At 43.6% G+C, this 15,543-nt stretch overlaps 1 protein-coding gene across 2 annotated transcripts in view; it reads right to left on the reverse strand.

Annotated features, from left to right (window-relative positions):
* Positions 1–3,834: 3,834 nt before the first annotated feature.
* MRE11 (MRE11 homolog, double strand break repair nuclease) overlaps positions 3,835–15,543 on the reverse strand; it is a 229,548-nt gene continuing 217,839 nt past the window's right edge. For both annotated transcript variants that reach the window (XM_056561491.1, XM_056561492.1), the window contains exon 20: positions 3,835–4,199. In XM_056561491.1, coding sequence (XP_056417466.1) covers positions 4,146–4,199 — 54 coding nt within the window. In that variant the 3' untranslated portion in view covers positions 3,835–4,145. The remainder of the gene's footprint in view (positions 4,200–15,543) is intronic.

The raw sequence follows: 15,543 nt of genomic DNA on the forward strand, positions 1-15,543 counted from the left end.
ACGTCACCACCTCCCGGCACCGGCTCCAGCATTCGGAAAAGTTTGTTCCAAACGCTAAACAGCGGAGTACCCCTTTAACACATGGGCCGGGTTCCTACAAGTGGTAAGATAAGTCATAATATTGGGGATGGCCTGACCACTGGAACGGTGTAGTGACTCAACTGGGAAGTGAACACCCACCAGGTTTTCCTGTTGATTCAAATCCTGGACTATTAGTATGTGATGAGACTGGTTTGGGGACCTCCGTTCTAAAGGACTACCTTTAACCCTCTGTGGGCATCTAAATACATGCTTAACGCATGGGCCGGGTCCCTACAGGCATAATTATTTTATTTGCTTTTAAGCAATGAACCGCACGCTTGTAAGATAACGCCAATGACCTCTAAGGAGTTTGTCTGCAAACTATTAATACTATTCTCTAATGAGCCATCTTTATGTAGCCGGTTGCTACAGAATCTTAAACACTCTAATGTAAAGCTTTCCTTTATGTAGTGTCAATCAGAATGCACAGGAGAAAGCTGTAACCATAGTAATGTATTGCAATAAACAATCTCTACAGAACGGACCGATCACTGATTGGATTTAGGGCTTATTATTTTTCAATGCATATTCCATAACCCGATCTGACGTTACAGCAAAGCTACCAAGAGGTGACCGCAAAGCTCATGGCTCTTGTGTGGTTAGACATTCTTAGCTAATCGTGAAAGGATCTTTATCTTTAGTTTGATTAAAGGGGTACTCCGGGGAACTTAACCTATAGCCCATCCTTATCCTTTCATCAACCTATTTATTTGTCTAAATATTATTTATATTATAGATCAGTTTCCCCTCATTGGTTGTCACTTACATGCATGAAGTGAAGGAAAGACATCATCCAGCCTTCCACTCTGTCTCTGTCCAAATCCCTCTCTGAAAGCAGCCCCCACCCTCCTGAGAGACACAGGTCAAATGGTTTATGTCCTGCACTGATGAGTCATGCTCTCTTTAGTGCTGAGAACTGGAAGGTGTGTGTGTAGCCTCAGCCAATCAGACACTGAACTTCTCTCTGCTGCTCAGAGCAGGAGGGTGGGGGCTGCTCTCAGAGAATGAGCTGGCTGTCAGAGCAGAGCCGCAATGATTGCTGGGACATGTAGGCAAGGGGAGGGAAGGATGGCAAAGAAAATTAAGCAGCCAGAGAAGACAACAGGAGCATATTGGTTTATAGGATGATATACAGGGAACATAACCAGATAGTGTGGTGGCTTTGGAGTTTTTTTTTTATATATATATATTTACTTCCATGGAGTACCTCTTTAAATCCAAGAGACATGGTTTAAAAATAAAAATTAAACCGGTATAAAATTTAAGGGGTAGGAAAAGCCATATTATTGGTGGTGGTCTGACCCCTGAGACCTCACCAATAAGGTATGAGATCAATGAGGCAGGGCAGAGAGCAGTTAAAAATAGAAATTCTCTTTCTGGAGGACCAACAAATTTCACGCATTACATGAATAACCCGTCATTTTGGATAGGGATGGTGTAGTGACTCAACGAGAAGGTGAACAACTGACAGGTTTTCCTGTTTATTCCAGTTGGTCACCGGAAATCCTAGCAGCAAGATAACCCAAGATCAGCTTTAGTCCAATCAGAACTGCTCTAAAGAAAGGTTGACAACTGGTACTGCCACGTACAAGTTTCTCAGTTGCAGTCAGTCTACATCGGTGGTCTCCAAACTGTGGCCCTTCAGATGTTGCAAAAGTACAATTTCCAGCATGGCCAGACAGCCGTTGGCCACAGCTTAGAGACCACTGGTTCTATTATCAGTCTCCTCAACTATCAGTACTATCAACTATCAGGCAGATGCCAATGATCAGTTCTCCAGCTGATCCAGGCGTTATCTGAAGATCAAAAGGTAACCTATATCGACAGAATAGAAGGTAACTTGCAGATCGGTGGGGATATATATATAACTGTTAGACGCCCACCAATCCTGGAAATGGCAGTCAATTGCCCCACCAACGCTCCATGTATTCTCTATAGGGCTATCGAACATCGCCAAGTTCACTGCTTGCCAATGTTTGGAAGCCCCATATAGAACGAATAGCGTGCAGACTGCACACGTGCGCTGCCTGTCAACGTATCCTGAGAACAATTAACCTACATTCTCAGGATCAGGAGGCTCAGAGGTCGGCCCCATGCAGATCAGATAGTTATAACCTGACCTGTGGATAGGGGATATATCTTTTTTTATTTTGGGATAACCCCTTGGCTGTCTTGGCTGTTGTCAACTATCAGTTCGACATCCATCACCAGTCTTGGCTGAAGTCAGTTTTACAGATTATCTTATTCTTTGCTGTTGTCAACTCTTGGAGCTGAATCTCAGTTCGGAATATATTCTGGGCAGAGATTCTGTCTGTAGTGGGCTCTGCTCATATTATTGGTGGTAGGAGGGGACAGACACATGCTTTCTCCATAGATGGCAATGCAGTCCATGACAATCTTTTGGGTCCCTAATCCTGAATTTCTGCTGTATTGTGGAAATTCTGGAAGCTTGAACAATGCAACAGAATCTCATTGAATACAATGGGACTCTTTTGCAAGCTTGGAAATTCTGCAGTGTGAACAGGCCCTTAGGGGGCCTAGTCAGTTAGTGGCTCAGTTAACTTTTGGTTCGTACTTAGGAGAATGACCTGAATGTAGTCACTAGGTGACTTAGTTCAGGTCATTGGTTTGAATGGGGTCTATGCTGATCGAAGAACAGATACGTTGGCAGGCGGTTTTGAGCTTATTCCGATGGATGCGTGACACGAAGACACAAAACATAATTTTGTGAATACGCCCTTTTCTGTTTGGTAGTTGTCAGTCTTGGCTGTTGTCAACAATCAATTATACAGCTATTATTAGTCTTGACTGTTGTCATCAATTCATTCTTCTGCTGTTTTCAGTCTTGGTTATTGTCAACTATGAGTTTTTCAGCTTTAAAGAGGTACTCTGGGGAACTAAACCCATAGCCCATCCATTCCTCTCATCAACCTATTTAATTGTCTAAATGTCATTCATTAGGTATACAGAGCAGTTTTCCCTCTTTGTTTTTCACTTACATGCATGAAGTGAAGGAAAGACATCATCCAGCCATCCACTCTGTCTCTGTCCAAATCCCTCTCTGAAAACAGCTCCCACTCTTCTGAGAGACACAGACCATGTGGTTTCTGCCCTGCACTGATGATCAGTCATGCTTCTTTTTTAGTGCTATGAACTGGGAGCAGTTTTCAGCCTTATCCAATCAGACACTGAACCTCTCTCTGCTACTCAGAGCAGGAGGGTGGGGGCTGCTCTCAGAGAATAAGCTGGCTGTCAGAGCACAGCTGCAATGATTGCTGGGACATATAGGCAAGGGAATGATGGCAAAGAATATCAAACAGTTAGAGAAGACAACAGGAGCCATGCATATCAAGCAGGATGGTTTACAGGGAACAGGGATCCAAGTAGTGTGATGGCTTTGGAGTTTTTTTTTTTTTTATACATACATACATACACATGCACATACATACATATATACACATATATTTCCCTGGAGTACCCCTTCAAGCTATTGTAAGTCTAGGCCACCGTTTCCCAACCGGGCTGCCTACAGGTGTTGCAAAACAACAACTCCCAGTATGCCCGGACAGCCTGTCAGGAAACAGTGGTCTAGGCAGTGGTCAACCAGCCAGTTATATGGCTATTGTGTATCTTTAGAAGCCTTTAGACATTCCTTGACAATGGTAGAAGGACAAAGAAAGCTGAAAATATCATTTGTTTAAAAGTAAAAAAAAAAAAGGTAAAGAGTGACAAATGCATAAGGCACAGCAGGAATCTCATTAGTAAACTTTAACTTGTTACAACAATACATAGATGATGTATAAAAAACAAACTAAATCTAAAGCTTTATAACTGGAAACAGATCATAGACTATTTCGGGAACAGATCAGTCTCGGCACAACAAAGGAATCTGCACTAAGTTACCCGCTGCGGGCAGGAGATAACTAGCAAGACTACAGACATAAGATCAATACAGGTAATACATGTAAAGGCAAACATTGGCATCATAATAATAGTGCATATCGGAGTGAAGATGTCAGGTCATGTGACAAAGGTCACCACAGTCTTAATGGGGCCAATGAGATCTACCGTCGATTTCTTCTGGATGACGCAGCGTTCTTGAATGGATCAAACTCATCCTGGAATGAAGAAGAAGAAGGTTTCAGGTAAGTATTTGAAGACACAAGATTAACATCTTCTGCATAGTCAATATACTTTATATACATTATTGACCACTTTATTAGATACACCTGTCCAATTGCTTATTTAACAATAGCTAATCAGCCGATCACATGGCAGCAGCTCAATGCATTTAGGCATGTAGACTTGGTCAAGACAACTTGCTGAAGTTTAAACTGAATGGGAAAGAAAAGATGTTTTAGTGACTTTGAACGTGGCATGGTTGTTGGAGCCAGATGGGCTGGTCTGAGTATTTCAGAAACTGCTGATCAACTGGGATTTTCAATTACAACCATCTCTAGGGTTTACAGAGAATGGTCCAAAAAAAGAGAACATTTCCAGTGAGTGCCAGTTGTGTGGATGAAAATGACTTGATGATGTCAGAGGGGAATGGGGAGACTGGTTTGAGATGATAGGAAGGCAACAGTAACTCAACCAATGTATACAGAATACCATCTCTGAATGATCAACATGTCGACTCTTGACGCAGATGGGCTACAGCAGCAGAAGACCACATCGGGTGCAACTCCTGTTAGCTAAGAACAGGAAACTGAGAATGCAACTCACACAAGTCACTTAAATTGGACAATGGAAGACTGGAAGAATGATGTTTGGTCTGAGGAGTCTCGATTCCAGCTGTGGCATCCACATGGCAGGGTCAGAATTCGGCATAAACAACATGAAAGCATGGATCCATCCTGCCTTGTATCAGGTTCAGGCTGGTGGTGGTGTAATGGTGGGGGGACATTTTCTGGGCATACTTTGGGCCCCTTAGTACTAGGGATCGACCGACATCGATTTTTTTAGGGCCGATACCGATACTCTGTGGAGGTTAGGGCCGATAGCCGATAATTTAAACCGATATTCCGGTATAAGTTTTCGGCTATTTATCCCCCCCCCCCCACCCCCACCCCCAGGAACACCGCTGCAGATCATTGATTTAAATTGCCGATAATGTCCAAAATCGTGAATATCGGCCAAACCGATAATCGGTCGATCCCTACTTAGTACCAATTGAGACTAGTATAAACACCACAGTCTACCCGAGTATTGTTACTGACTATGTCCTTCCCTTTATGACCACAGTGTCCCCTGTATCTTCTGATACTTCCAGCAGGATAATGCCCCATGTCACATGACATCATCTCATACGGGACAATGAGGTCACATGACTCCAATGGCCTCCACAGTCACCTGATCTCATCCAATAGATCACCGCTGGGATGTGGGGGAATGGGATATTCTCATCATGGATGTGATGTGACGAGATGTCATCATATCCTTATGGAGGAACTGTGTGATGTCATCATATCTTTATGGAGGAACTGTGTGATGTCATCATGTGCATATGGAGGAGCTGTGTGATGTCATCATGTCCATATAGAGGAACTGTGTGATGTCATCATGTCCATATGGAAGAACTGTGAGATGTCATCATGTCTATATGGAGGAACTGGGTGATGTCATCATGTCCATATGGAGGAACTGTGTGATGTCATCATGTCCATATGGAGGAACTGTGTGATGTCATCATGTCCATATGGAGGAACTGTGTGATGTCATCATGTCCATTTGGAGGAACTGTGTGATGTCATCATATCCATATGGAGGAACTGTGTGATGTCATCATGTGCATATGGAAGAACTGTGAGATGTCATCATGTCTATATGGACGAACTGTGTGATGTCATCATGTCCATATGGAGGAACTGTGTGATGTCATCATGTCCATATGGAGGAACTGTGAGATGTCATCATGTCCATATGGACGAACTGTGTGATGTCATCATGTCCATATGGAGGAACTGTGTGATGTCATCATGTCCATATGGAGGAACTGTGTGATGTCATCATGTCCATATGGAGGAACTGTGTGATGTCATCATGTCTATATCGAGGAACTGTGTGATGTCATCATATCCATATGGAGGAACTGTGTGATGTCATCATGTCCATATAGATGAACTGTGTGATGTCATCATGTCCATATGGAGGAACTGTGTGATGTCATCATATCCATATGGAGGAACTGAGTGATGTCATCATGTCCATATGGAGGAACTGTGTGATGTCATCATGTCCATATGGAGGAACTGTGTGATGTCATCATGTCCATATGGAGGAACTGTGTGATGTCATCATGTCCATATGAAGGAACTGTGTAATGTCATCATGTCCATATGGAGGAACTATGTGATGTCATCATGTCTATATGAAGGAACTGTGTGATGTCATCATGTCCATATAGAGGAACTGTGTGATGTCATCATGTCCATATGGAGGAACTGTGAGATGTCATCATGTCCATATGGAGGAACTGTGAGATGTCATCATGTCCATATGGAGGAACTGTGTGATGTCATCATGTCCATATGGAGGAACTGTGTGATGTCATCATGTCCATATGGAGGAACTGTGTGATGTCATCATGTCCATATAGAGGAACTGTGTGATGTCATCATGTCTATATGGAGGAACTGTGTGATGTCATCATGTCCATATGGAGGAACTGTGTGATGTCATCATGTCCATATAGAGGAACTGTGTGATGTCATCATGTCTATATGGAGGAACTGTGTGATGTCATCATGTCCATATGGAGGAACTGTGTGATGTCATCATGTCCATATGGAGGAACTGTGTGATGTCATCATGTCCATATGGAGGAACTGTGTGATGTCATCATGTCCATATGGAGGAACTGTGTGATGTCATCATGTCCATATGGAGGAACTGTGTGATGTCATCATGTCCATATAGAGGAACCGTGTGATGTCATCATGTCTATATGGAGGAACTGTGTGATGTCATCATGTCCATATGGAGGAACTGTGTGATGTCATCATGTCCATATGGAGGAACTGTGTGATGTCATCATGTCCATATGGAGGAACTGTGTGATGTCATCATGTCCATATGGAGGAACTGTGTGATGTCATCATGTCCATATGGAGGAACTGTGTGATGTCATCATGTCCATATAGAGGAACTGTGTGATGTCATTAGGTCTATATGGAGGAACTGTGTGATGTCATCATGTCCTTATGGAGGAACTTCTCTGAGGAATGTTTCCAGAACAGGGATGTAGAAATTGTATCACATGACGCCTGGGACATGCAGTTTCGAGCGCCGGGCAGGTGATTTCTTCAGGCATTTATCCCTGCTTCGGGAAAGCAGGGCTAAATGCCTGAGGAATTCATAACGGGGCAAACAGTCTGCGCCATCACTAAACTCCTATAGACTGCAGCTGTATGCTGTAGCCTATAGCAAGCCGCGCGCAGGACGTCACTCATCACGCGCACCTGAGTCAGGAAAGAGGATGCGGTCCAGAAACAGCAACAACCGCGGAGCCTGCCGGAGCGCACATGGGAGCGGATGACAGGTAATAGCAGAGGATCAGTGAGAGGAGGGAAGGGGAGGAGGGTTTGCTGAATGAGTGAATAATGTGGGACAGGGGGGTATAATGAACAGGGGGCATTGGGGGGTATAATGGCACAGGGAGCATACGAGATGGGGGGGATATAATGGCAAAGGGGGCATCAGAGGGGGGGATATAATGGCACAGGGGCATCAGAGGCTGGAATATAATGGCACAGGGGCATCAGAGGCTGGAATATAATGGCACAGGGGCATCAGAGGCTGGAATATAATGGCACAGGGGCATCAGAGGCTGGAATATAATGGCACAGGGGCATCAGAGGCTGGAATATAATGGCACAGGGGCATCAGAGGCTGGAATATAATAGCACAGGGGCATCAGAGGCTGGAATATAATGGCACAGGGGCATCAGAGGCTGGAATATAATGGCACAGGGGCATCAGGGGCTGGAATATAATGGCACAGGGGTTCAGAGGCTGGAATATAATAGCACAGGGGTATCAGAGGCTGGAATATCATAGCACAGGGGTATCAGAGGCTGGAATATCATAGCACAGGGGGCATCAGAGGCTGGAATATAATAGCACAGGGGTATCAGAGGCTGGAATATCATAGCACAGGGGGCATCAGAGGCTGGAATATAATGGCACAGGGGCATCAGAGGCTGGAATATAATAGCACAGGGGTATCAGAGGCTGGAATATCATAGCACAGGGGGCATCAGAGGCTGGAATATAATGGCACAGGGGCATCAGAGGCTGGAATATAATAGCACAGGGGTATCAGAGGCTGGAATATCATAGCACAGGGGGCATCAGAGGCTGGAATATAATGGCACAGGGGCATCAGAGGCTGGAATATAATAGCACAGGGGCATCAGAGGCTGGAATATAATAGCACAGGGGCATCAGAGGCTGGAATATAATGGCACAGGGGCATCAGAGACTGGAATATAATGGCACAGGGGCATCAGAGGCTGGAATATAATGGCACAGGGGCATCAGAGGCTGGAATATAATAGCACAGGGGTATCAGAGACTGGAATATAATGGCACAGGGGTATCAGAGACTGAAATATAATGGCACAGGGGCATCAGAGGCTGGAATATAATTTTTATCAGTTATGTCTCATAACAAAAGCAACTAAAAACATATATACAAGCATAGATTGCACAGATTCATAAGTAAATGATAAAATATGATGTGCTGCAATGTACGTGCTGGGAAGGCAGTACAGCGCATGCGTCAAGTAGCAAAAATAATAATGATGATGACAGGAACGGGAAGGTGCGCATGCGCGCGTAGGCATCGCTCCGTGCTGAAGTCCAATGCTGAACTAGTGTGTAGTCAAGCTGTACTGATGCCCTGTATGCGCATAGTAAAGGGGAACAGGAGGAAAAGCGCAGGCGCCGGCGGAGATTGCTAGCCCTGTGTCTATACCGCATTTATGCCACAGAGCATAGTAATACATGCGGGGAATATATATAGTGCAGTACCATCTGCACCAATATAAAAAATAAAAATAAAACAGTCATAAGGGCACAAGAAGGGGCACATTAGGCTACAAACTGGGCGCAACTACTATGATGTATATGTAGGAACTAGATAAAGGGACAGATTAGAAGGAGCAGTAGCTATGAAGTATATATAGGACCTTATATAGGAGGGTGCAAACTAGTAATGGGGACTGGATGAAAGGGATATAATACTGTTAACATGTAGCAGGGACCATATATGTGGAGGTGTCATGACATAATATGGGAAGGGCAGAATTTACATGTCACAGTGGGAACTGGAATAAACAAGAATTCTTGTAGGAAAATGACATATGGCAGAGATGGGAAGGAAGTAGAGTGTAAGAAACGTCAAAGACTAAACCTAAGAGACTAGTAAAAACAATTGTCTGCTCATAATGAATTATGAAACATAATTGTGCATAAAAGGAGGTCTATACACGTATCTACAATAAAATGCATAGGTCAGGAAATCAATACATCACCCTAGGTATGGAATACCATTTAGGACAGTGGTCTTCAACCTGCGGACCTCCAGATGTTGCAAAACTACAACTCCCAGCATGCCCGGACAGCCAACGGCTGTCCGGGCATGCTGGGAGTTGTAGTTTTGCAACATCTGGAGGTCCGCAGGTTGAAGACCACTTATTTAGGAGAATAAATATGCATAAAACGGTAACAAAGCACTTTCGTCTCAATATGTGTATATACAGCATGAAATAAAATTAAATGAAATTAATTTCATGTGTAAACTGAAATATTGCACATGTTCTGTTGTATATGTGCCCTATGAATAGGGTGATCCGACTTGGGGGGTCAATGGGACAGAAGGGATCTGATTAGCGGATAATGTCAATAGCTTCATTTAAACCTAGTGGATGAAGGCTGTTAAAGGGGGTATCAAGAAAAAAAAAAACAGTTTTTTTATATATATATCTCAACTGGCTCCAGAAAGTTAAACAGATTTGTAAATTACTTCTATTAAAACATCTTAACTGAAAGTACTTATAAGCTACTGAAGTTGAGTTGTTCTTTTCTGTCTAAGTGCTCTCTGATGACACGTGTCTCGGGAACCGGCCAGTTTAGAAGCAAATCCCCATAGCAAACCTCTTCTACTCTGTGCAGTACCCGAGACAAGCAGAGATGTCAGCAGAGAGCACTGTTGCCAGACAGAAAACAACAACTCAACTTCAGCAGCTGATAATTTTTTTTTTATTACACTTTTAATTTAGCTCACTAGTCTGAATTCCTCTCAAAAGGGAGAGGCATGGCCTCACTGTGCAGGTCTCCGCCCCCTCCCTCAGTATGCTCTCTGCTCACATCTCCCCTAGTATTAGCAAAACTACAACTCCCAGCTTGTCCTCACTGGCAGTAGCGGGACACAAGCTGACAGTGGGAGGATTTTTCCTCCAGGTGTGAGCCCTGCGCTCACAGCTGTCAATCAAGGAAGTGTGTCCGTGACAAAGGTAATGATGCATGGACACAGCAGGACTATTGGTTATACATGCTTTACAACATATCAAAAGTTTTAGTATCTGACAGTGCCCATTTAAAGTATGTTTTCATGATAACTTTATTGCCTTCATTTGAGAGTATAAAATCCAGATATTCCATGGATAACGAATCACATTTCCCACTTAGAGAGATGTTGTATGTGTTTTGGTTGGGGTGTTATGTAAAGTCCGAGAATTCTTCTTCGGAACCGTCCCAGACAAACAGCAAGTCGTCTATGTAACATTTGTAGAGTTTGATCTTTTCCTTCCAAGCATGGTGAACGTAGATGTAGTGGTCATCAAACTCCCCCGAGCTCACCGTAGATGTTGTGGTCCTCGAACTCCCCCAATCAGGCATCCTTGTGCAGTTCTGAGGATGTGACACACTAGGCAGTGGTCCAAATAGCCGAGGCCTGCAGCGCTTGTCAATGAAGTTCGTCAATGGTGAAGGTGGCACAGTTAGACTGTTACAGTCTGTGGGTAATGCCAGACGCGTTTCGGGGAGACCCCTTTATCAATGGCTTAGATAAAAGGGTGATGTATTGATTTCCTGGCCTACGCATTTTATTGTAGATACGTGTATAGACCTCCTTTTATGCACAATTATGTTTTATAATTCATTATGAGCAGACAATTGTTTTTACTAATGTCTTACACTCTACTTCCTTCCCATCTCTGCCATATGTCATTTTCCTACAAGAATTCTTGTTTATTCCACTTCCCACTGTGACATGTAAATTCTGCCCTTCCCATATTATGTCATGACACCTCCACATATATGGTCCCTGCTACATGTTAACAGTATTATATCCCTTTCATCCAGTCCCCATTACTAGTTTGCACCCTCCTATATTAGGTCCTATACATACTTCATAGCTACTGCCCCTTTTAATCTGTCCCTTTTAACTAGCTCCTGCATATACATCATAGTAGTTGCCGCCCAGTTTGTAGCCTAATGTGCCCTTTCTTGTGCCCTTATGGCTGTTTTATTTAAATTTTTTATATTGGTGCAGATGGTACTGCACTATATATATTCCCCGCATGTATTACTATGCTCTGTGGCATAAATGCGGCATAGACACAGAACTAGCGATCTCCGCCGGCACCTGCGCTTTTCCTCCTGTTCCCCGTTACTATGCGCATACAGGGCATCAGTACGGGCTTCACTACACACTAATTCAGCATTGGGCTTCAGCGCGGAGCGATGCCTACGTGCGCATGCGCACCTTCCCGTTCCTGTCATCATCATTATTTTTGCTACCTGACGCATGCGCTGTACTGTCTTCCCAGCTCATACATCGCAGCACATCCTATTTTATCATTTACTTATGAATCTGTGCAATCTATGCTTGTATATATGTTTTTAGTTACTTTTGTTATGAGAATATTTTATAAAACAGTCCTTTTTACCTGTTACCTAACCTTGGTCAGTTCTAGCCACGCCCAGTGGGCGAAGCTACCTGTACCTGACACCAAAACTGTTTGTATTTATTGTGGTTTGTATGTTATGATGCCATTATATCTGAGGAAGGGGATCCAAGGCCCCGAAACGTGTTGTATCTGGTTAATAAAGGAACTTTACATTTACTACATTTACTACTATCTCCATCTTGGCTTCATCCATGGATTGCGCCATAGACCCGGATTTTTCTTCTATTGCATGCGAACAAACAGGCATGGCACAACACTGATATACTAACACTCCGAGACTCGAGATCACTGAAGCCATTAATAACTTAAAAATGGCAAATTAAATTTGGTTCCCTTGAGCAGAGACAATGATAAATCTACATCATGCATTACTGGGTCTAAGGCTACGTCACCTGCCCACTGCAAAACCTACATGACATGACTGCAGAGCACTGTATACTAACAGCTGGCACCATGTGCAGACTAAGACTTTTATTGTAAGCTGTCACCTTGTTTAGATCATTCCCTATTTTATATTCTACACTTACAATCGCTGTAGCTTTTGCCTAACAACACCCAAGATGACTGCAAGGTAAACAACGTCTCTGTGCTTAGGCTTCATTGTGCGTACATGTATATCTTCATGTCAAGAAAATCACATAGGGGGAATTTACCTATTTGTGCTCCACAAATTAAGGACATTGGCGTAACGGGTTTATTACATTCCACCCATAGTGCTGTTTCCTTGTCTCTCCATGCAAAAACAGACAGTACTGCCGCTCTGCAATGATGTTGAAAAAGCTGCCTCTCTATAAAGGATGAAGACACCTAATGCACTGTACTATATACACTGGGGCAAAAAAGTATTTAGTCAGCCACCAATTGTGCAAGTTCTCCCCCTTAAAAAGATGAGGCGCCTGTAATTTTCATCATAGGTATACCTCAACTATGAGAGACATAATGAGAAAAAACACAATTGGTGGCTGACTAAATACTTTTTAGCACCCCTGTAAGATATTTAGGCACATAAAGGACTGACTCCTATAAAATATGTAAGCACAGAAAGCACTGACTCCTATTAAATATATAGGCACAGAAAGTACTGCCTCCTGTAAAATATTTAGGCACAGAAAGTACTCCCTCCTGTAAAATATTTAGGCACAGATAGTACTGCCTCCTGTAAAATATGTAGTCACGGAAAGTACTGCCTCCCTGTAAAACACGTAGGCACAAAAAGTACTGGGTCCTGTAAAATATGTAGGCACATAAAATACTGCCTCCTAGTAAAATATATAGGCACAGAAGGTACTGCATTCCTGTAAAATATGTAGGCACAGAAAGTACTGTCTCCCTGTAAAAAATGTAGTCACGGAAAGTACTGCCTCCGTAAATGTTGTAAGCACAAATACTACTTTAGCAACCTCCTGTAAATGATGCAGGAACAGACAGTACTGTCTCCCTGTCTCACCATGTAGATCTTAGTCAGCACTGCCTTGCTGTATTTTCCTAACAATGACACATGCTCCCAGGGCTATCCCTTTTTCTCTTCATAAAAGATGTAGGTGGTAAAGATAGTACTGCCTCCTGATTTTTAAGTAAATGTTGTAGGCACAGACAGTACTGCCTTTCTGTCTGTTTCTGTAGGCACAGGAAGTACCTTCCTCTACAATAACTTATGCTACAGTCACTTGTAAGCACAGATAGTACTTCTGTCTTTCTCTAAATTATACAGGATCAGGCACTACGTTCTTCCTGTTTCACTGTGTAGATGATGTAGTGACCCTACATAAAGTAGGGGCAGTCAGTACTGCCTTGCTGTATCTTCCAAAAAATTACACAGGCATCTCCCTGTTTCTCTCTGTAAATGTAGGCACAGATAGTACTTCCTCATTATTTTTTTCAAGTAAATGTAAGCACAGACAGTACTGCCTCCCTGTCTCTTCCTGGAAATAAAGTAGGCACAGGCAGTACCTCTCTGTTCAATAACATATGGTTACCAAGCCAGTCAATATAGTAACATACCTGCCAACATTTAAGAAATTAAGGTCTATTCTATGTGAAAACCCCTGAAAAATTTGCAGTTGGATGCTATATTGTTTCACCAAATCAGGACTACTGTTCAGTTTGTAGGAAGTACAATTGACCATAAACTTCCATATACTTCAACAGCCTTTGCTCGATTCTCAGTCCCATCACCCTAAGCACATAAATGTCCACTTTAAAATGCTACAACAGAGCTTTATCCAGAATAAGATGAAAAAATTAACTTCTTACATTTCGGCAGTCACTTTCAGGACTTTGACCAACCGTATTTTTCGCCGTATAAGACGCACTTTTTCTTCCCCAAAACTGGGGGGGAAAAGTTGGTGCGTCTTATACGGCGAATACACACCTATCGGGTCGGTCCCTGCGGCCATCAAAGGCTGGGACCCGCGGCTAATACAGGACATCACCGATCGCGGTGATGCCCTGTATTAACCCTTCAGACATGGCAATCAAAGCTCACCGCCACGTCTGAAGCGAAAGTGACAGTAACCCGGCTGCTCAGTCGGGCTGTTCGGGACCACCGCGGCGTCCCGAACAGCTTACAGGACACTGGGAGGGACCTTACCTGCCTCCTCGGTGTCTGCTCGGTGCCGGGATCCCCTGCATGGCCGTTGCTCTCCTTCGACGTCATCACGTCGTCGCGCACGCCGTCCCGTCATCCAATTGGAGCGGCGTGCGTAGCGACGTGATGACGGCGACGGAGAGCGTGGATCCCGGGGAAGAAATCCGGGGACGCAGCGACAGCGATGGAGCGACATCCAGGGCAGCGGTGACGGGTCCGAAGCGGCGGGGACACGTGAGTATTACCTCCTATCCAGTGGTCTTCAACCTGCGGACCTCCAGATGTTGCAAAACTACAACTCCCAGCATGCCCGGACAGCCAACAGTTGTCCGGGCATGCTGGAAGTTGTAGTTTTGCAACATCTGGAGGTCCGCAGGTTGAAGATCACTGTTGGATGCAGAATCTTTTTTTTTCTAGATTTTGCACCTTTAAAATTGGGTGCGTCTTATATGCCGGTGCGTCCTATAGGGCGAAAAATACGGTATTTACATTTTTAACTTCCCTATGACAAATTGGTTTAATTTGTTAATCCCATACAAAGGTCTCCCTCCCAAGAATGTGATCTATTGAGGAGACACGTCCCCGTACTGATGTGGATCTCACATGGCCACTATATACTCAACAAGTCAAACATCCCCTACACTGTACAAATCATTAACCCTTTCATAACATTACACGTAGGTTCGTAGTCCGGTAAATATAAAGTATTGACTGCAGTTTGTCTGTTCACGGCCCAAGGACTTTCATCTACTGAAAATTATTATGCAGGAAATTACTGCTTAAGATGCAAAGCTTGCTCCTGAGAATGAGAAGGCAACGCAAGGTTGATAATGGGAAAAAAAAAATTTTATTAAAAAAAAGCTTAAAAGGTAAAAAGACGATTAAAGTATACACTTTTAC

Source organism: Hyla sarda, chromosome 2 (genome assembly GCF_029499605.1).
Source record: "Hyla sarda isolate aHylSar1 chromosome 2, aHylSar1.hap1, whole genome shotgun sequence".
Lineage (NCBI taxonomy): Eukaryota > Metazoa > Chordata > Amphibia > Anura > Hylidae > Hyla > Hyla sarda.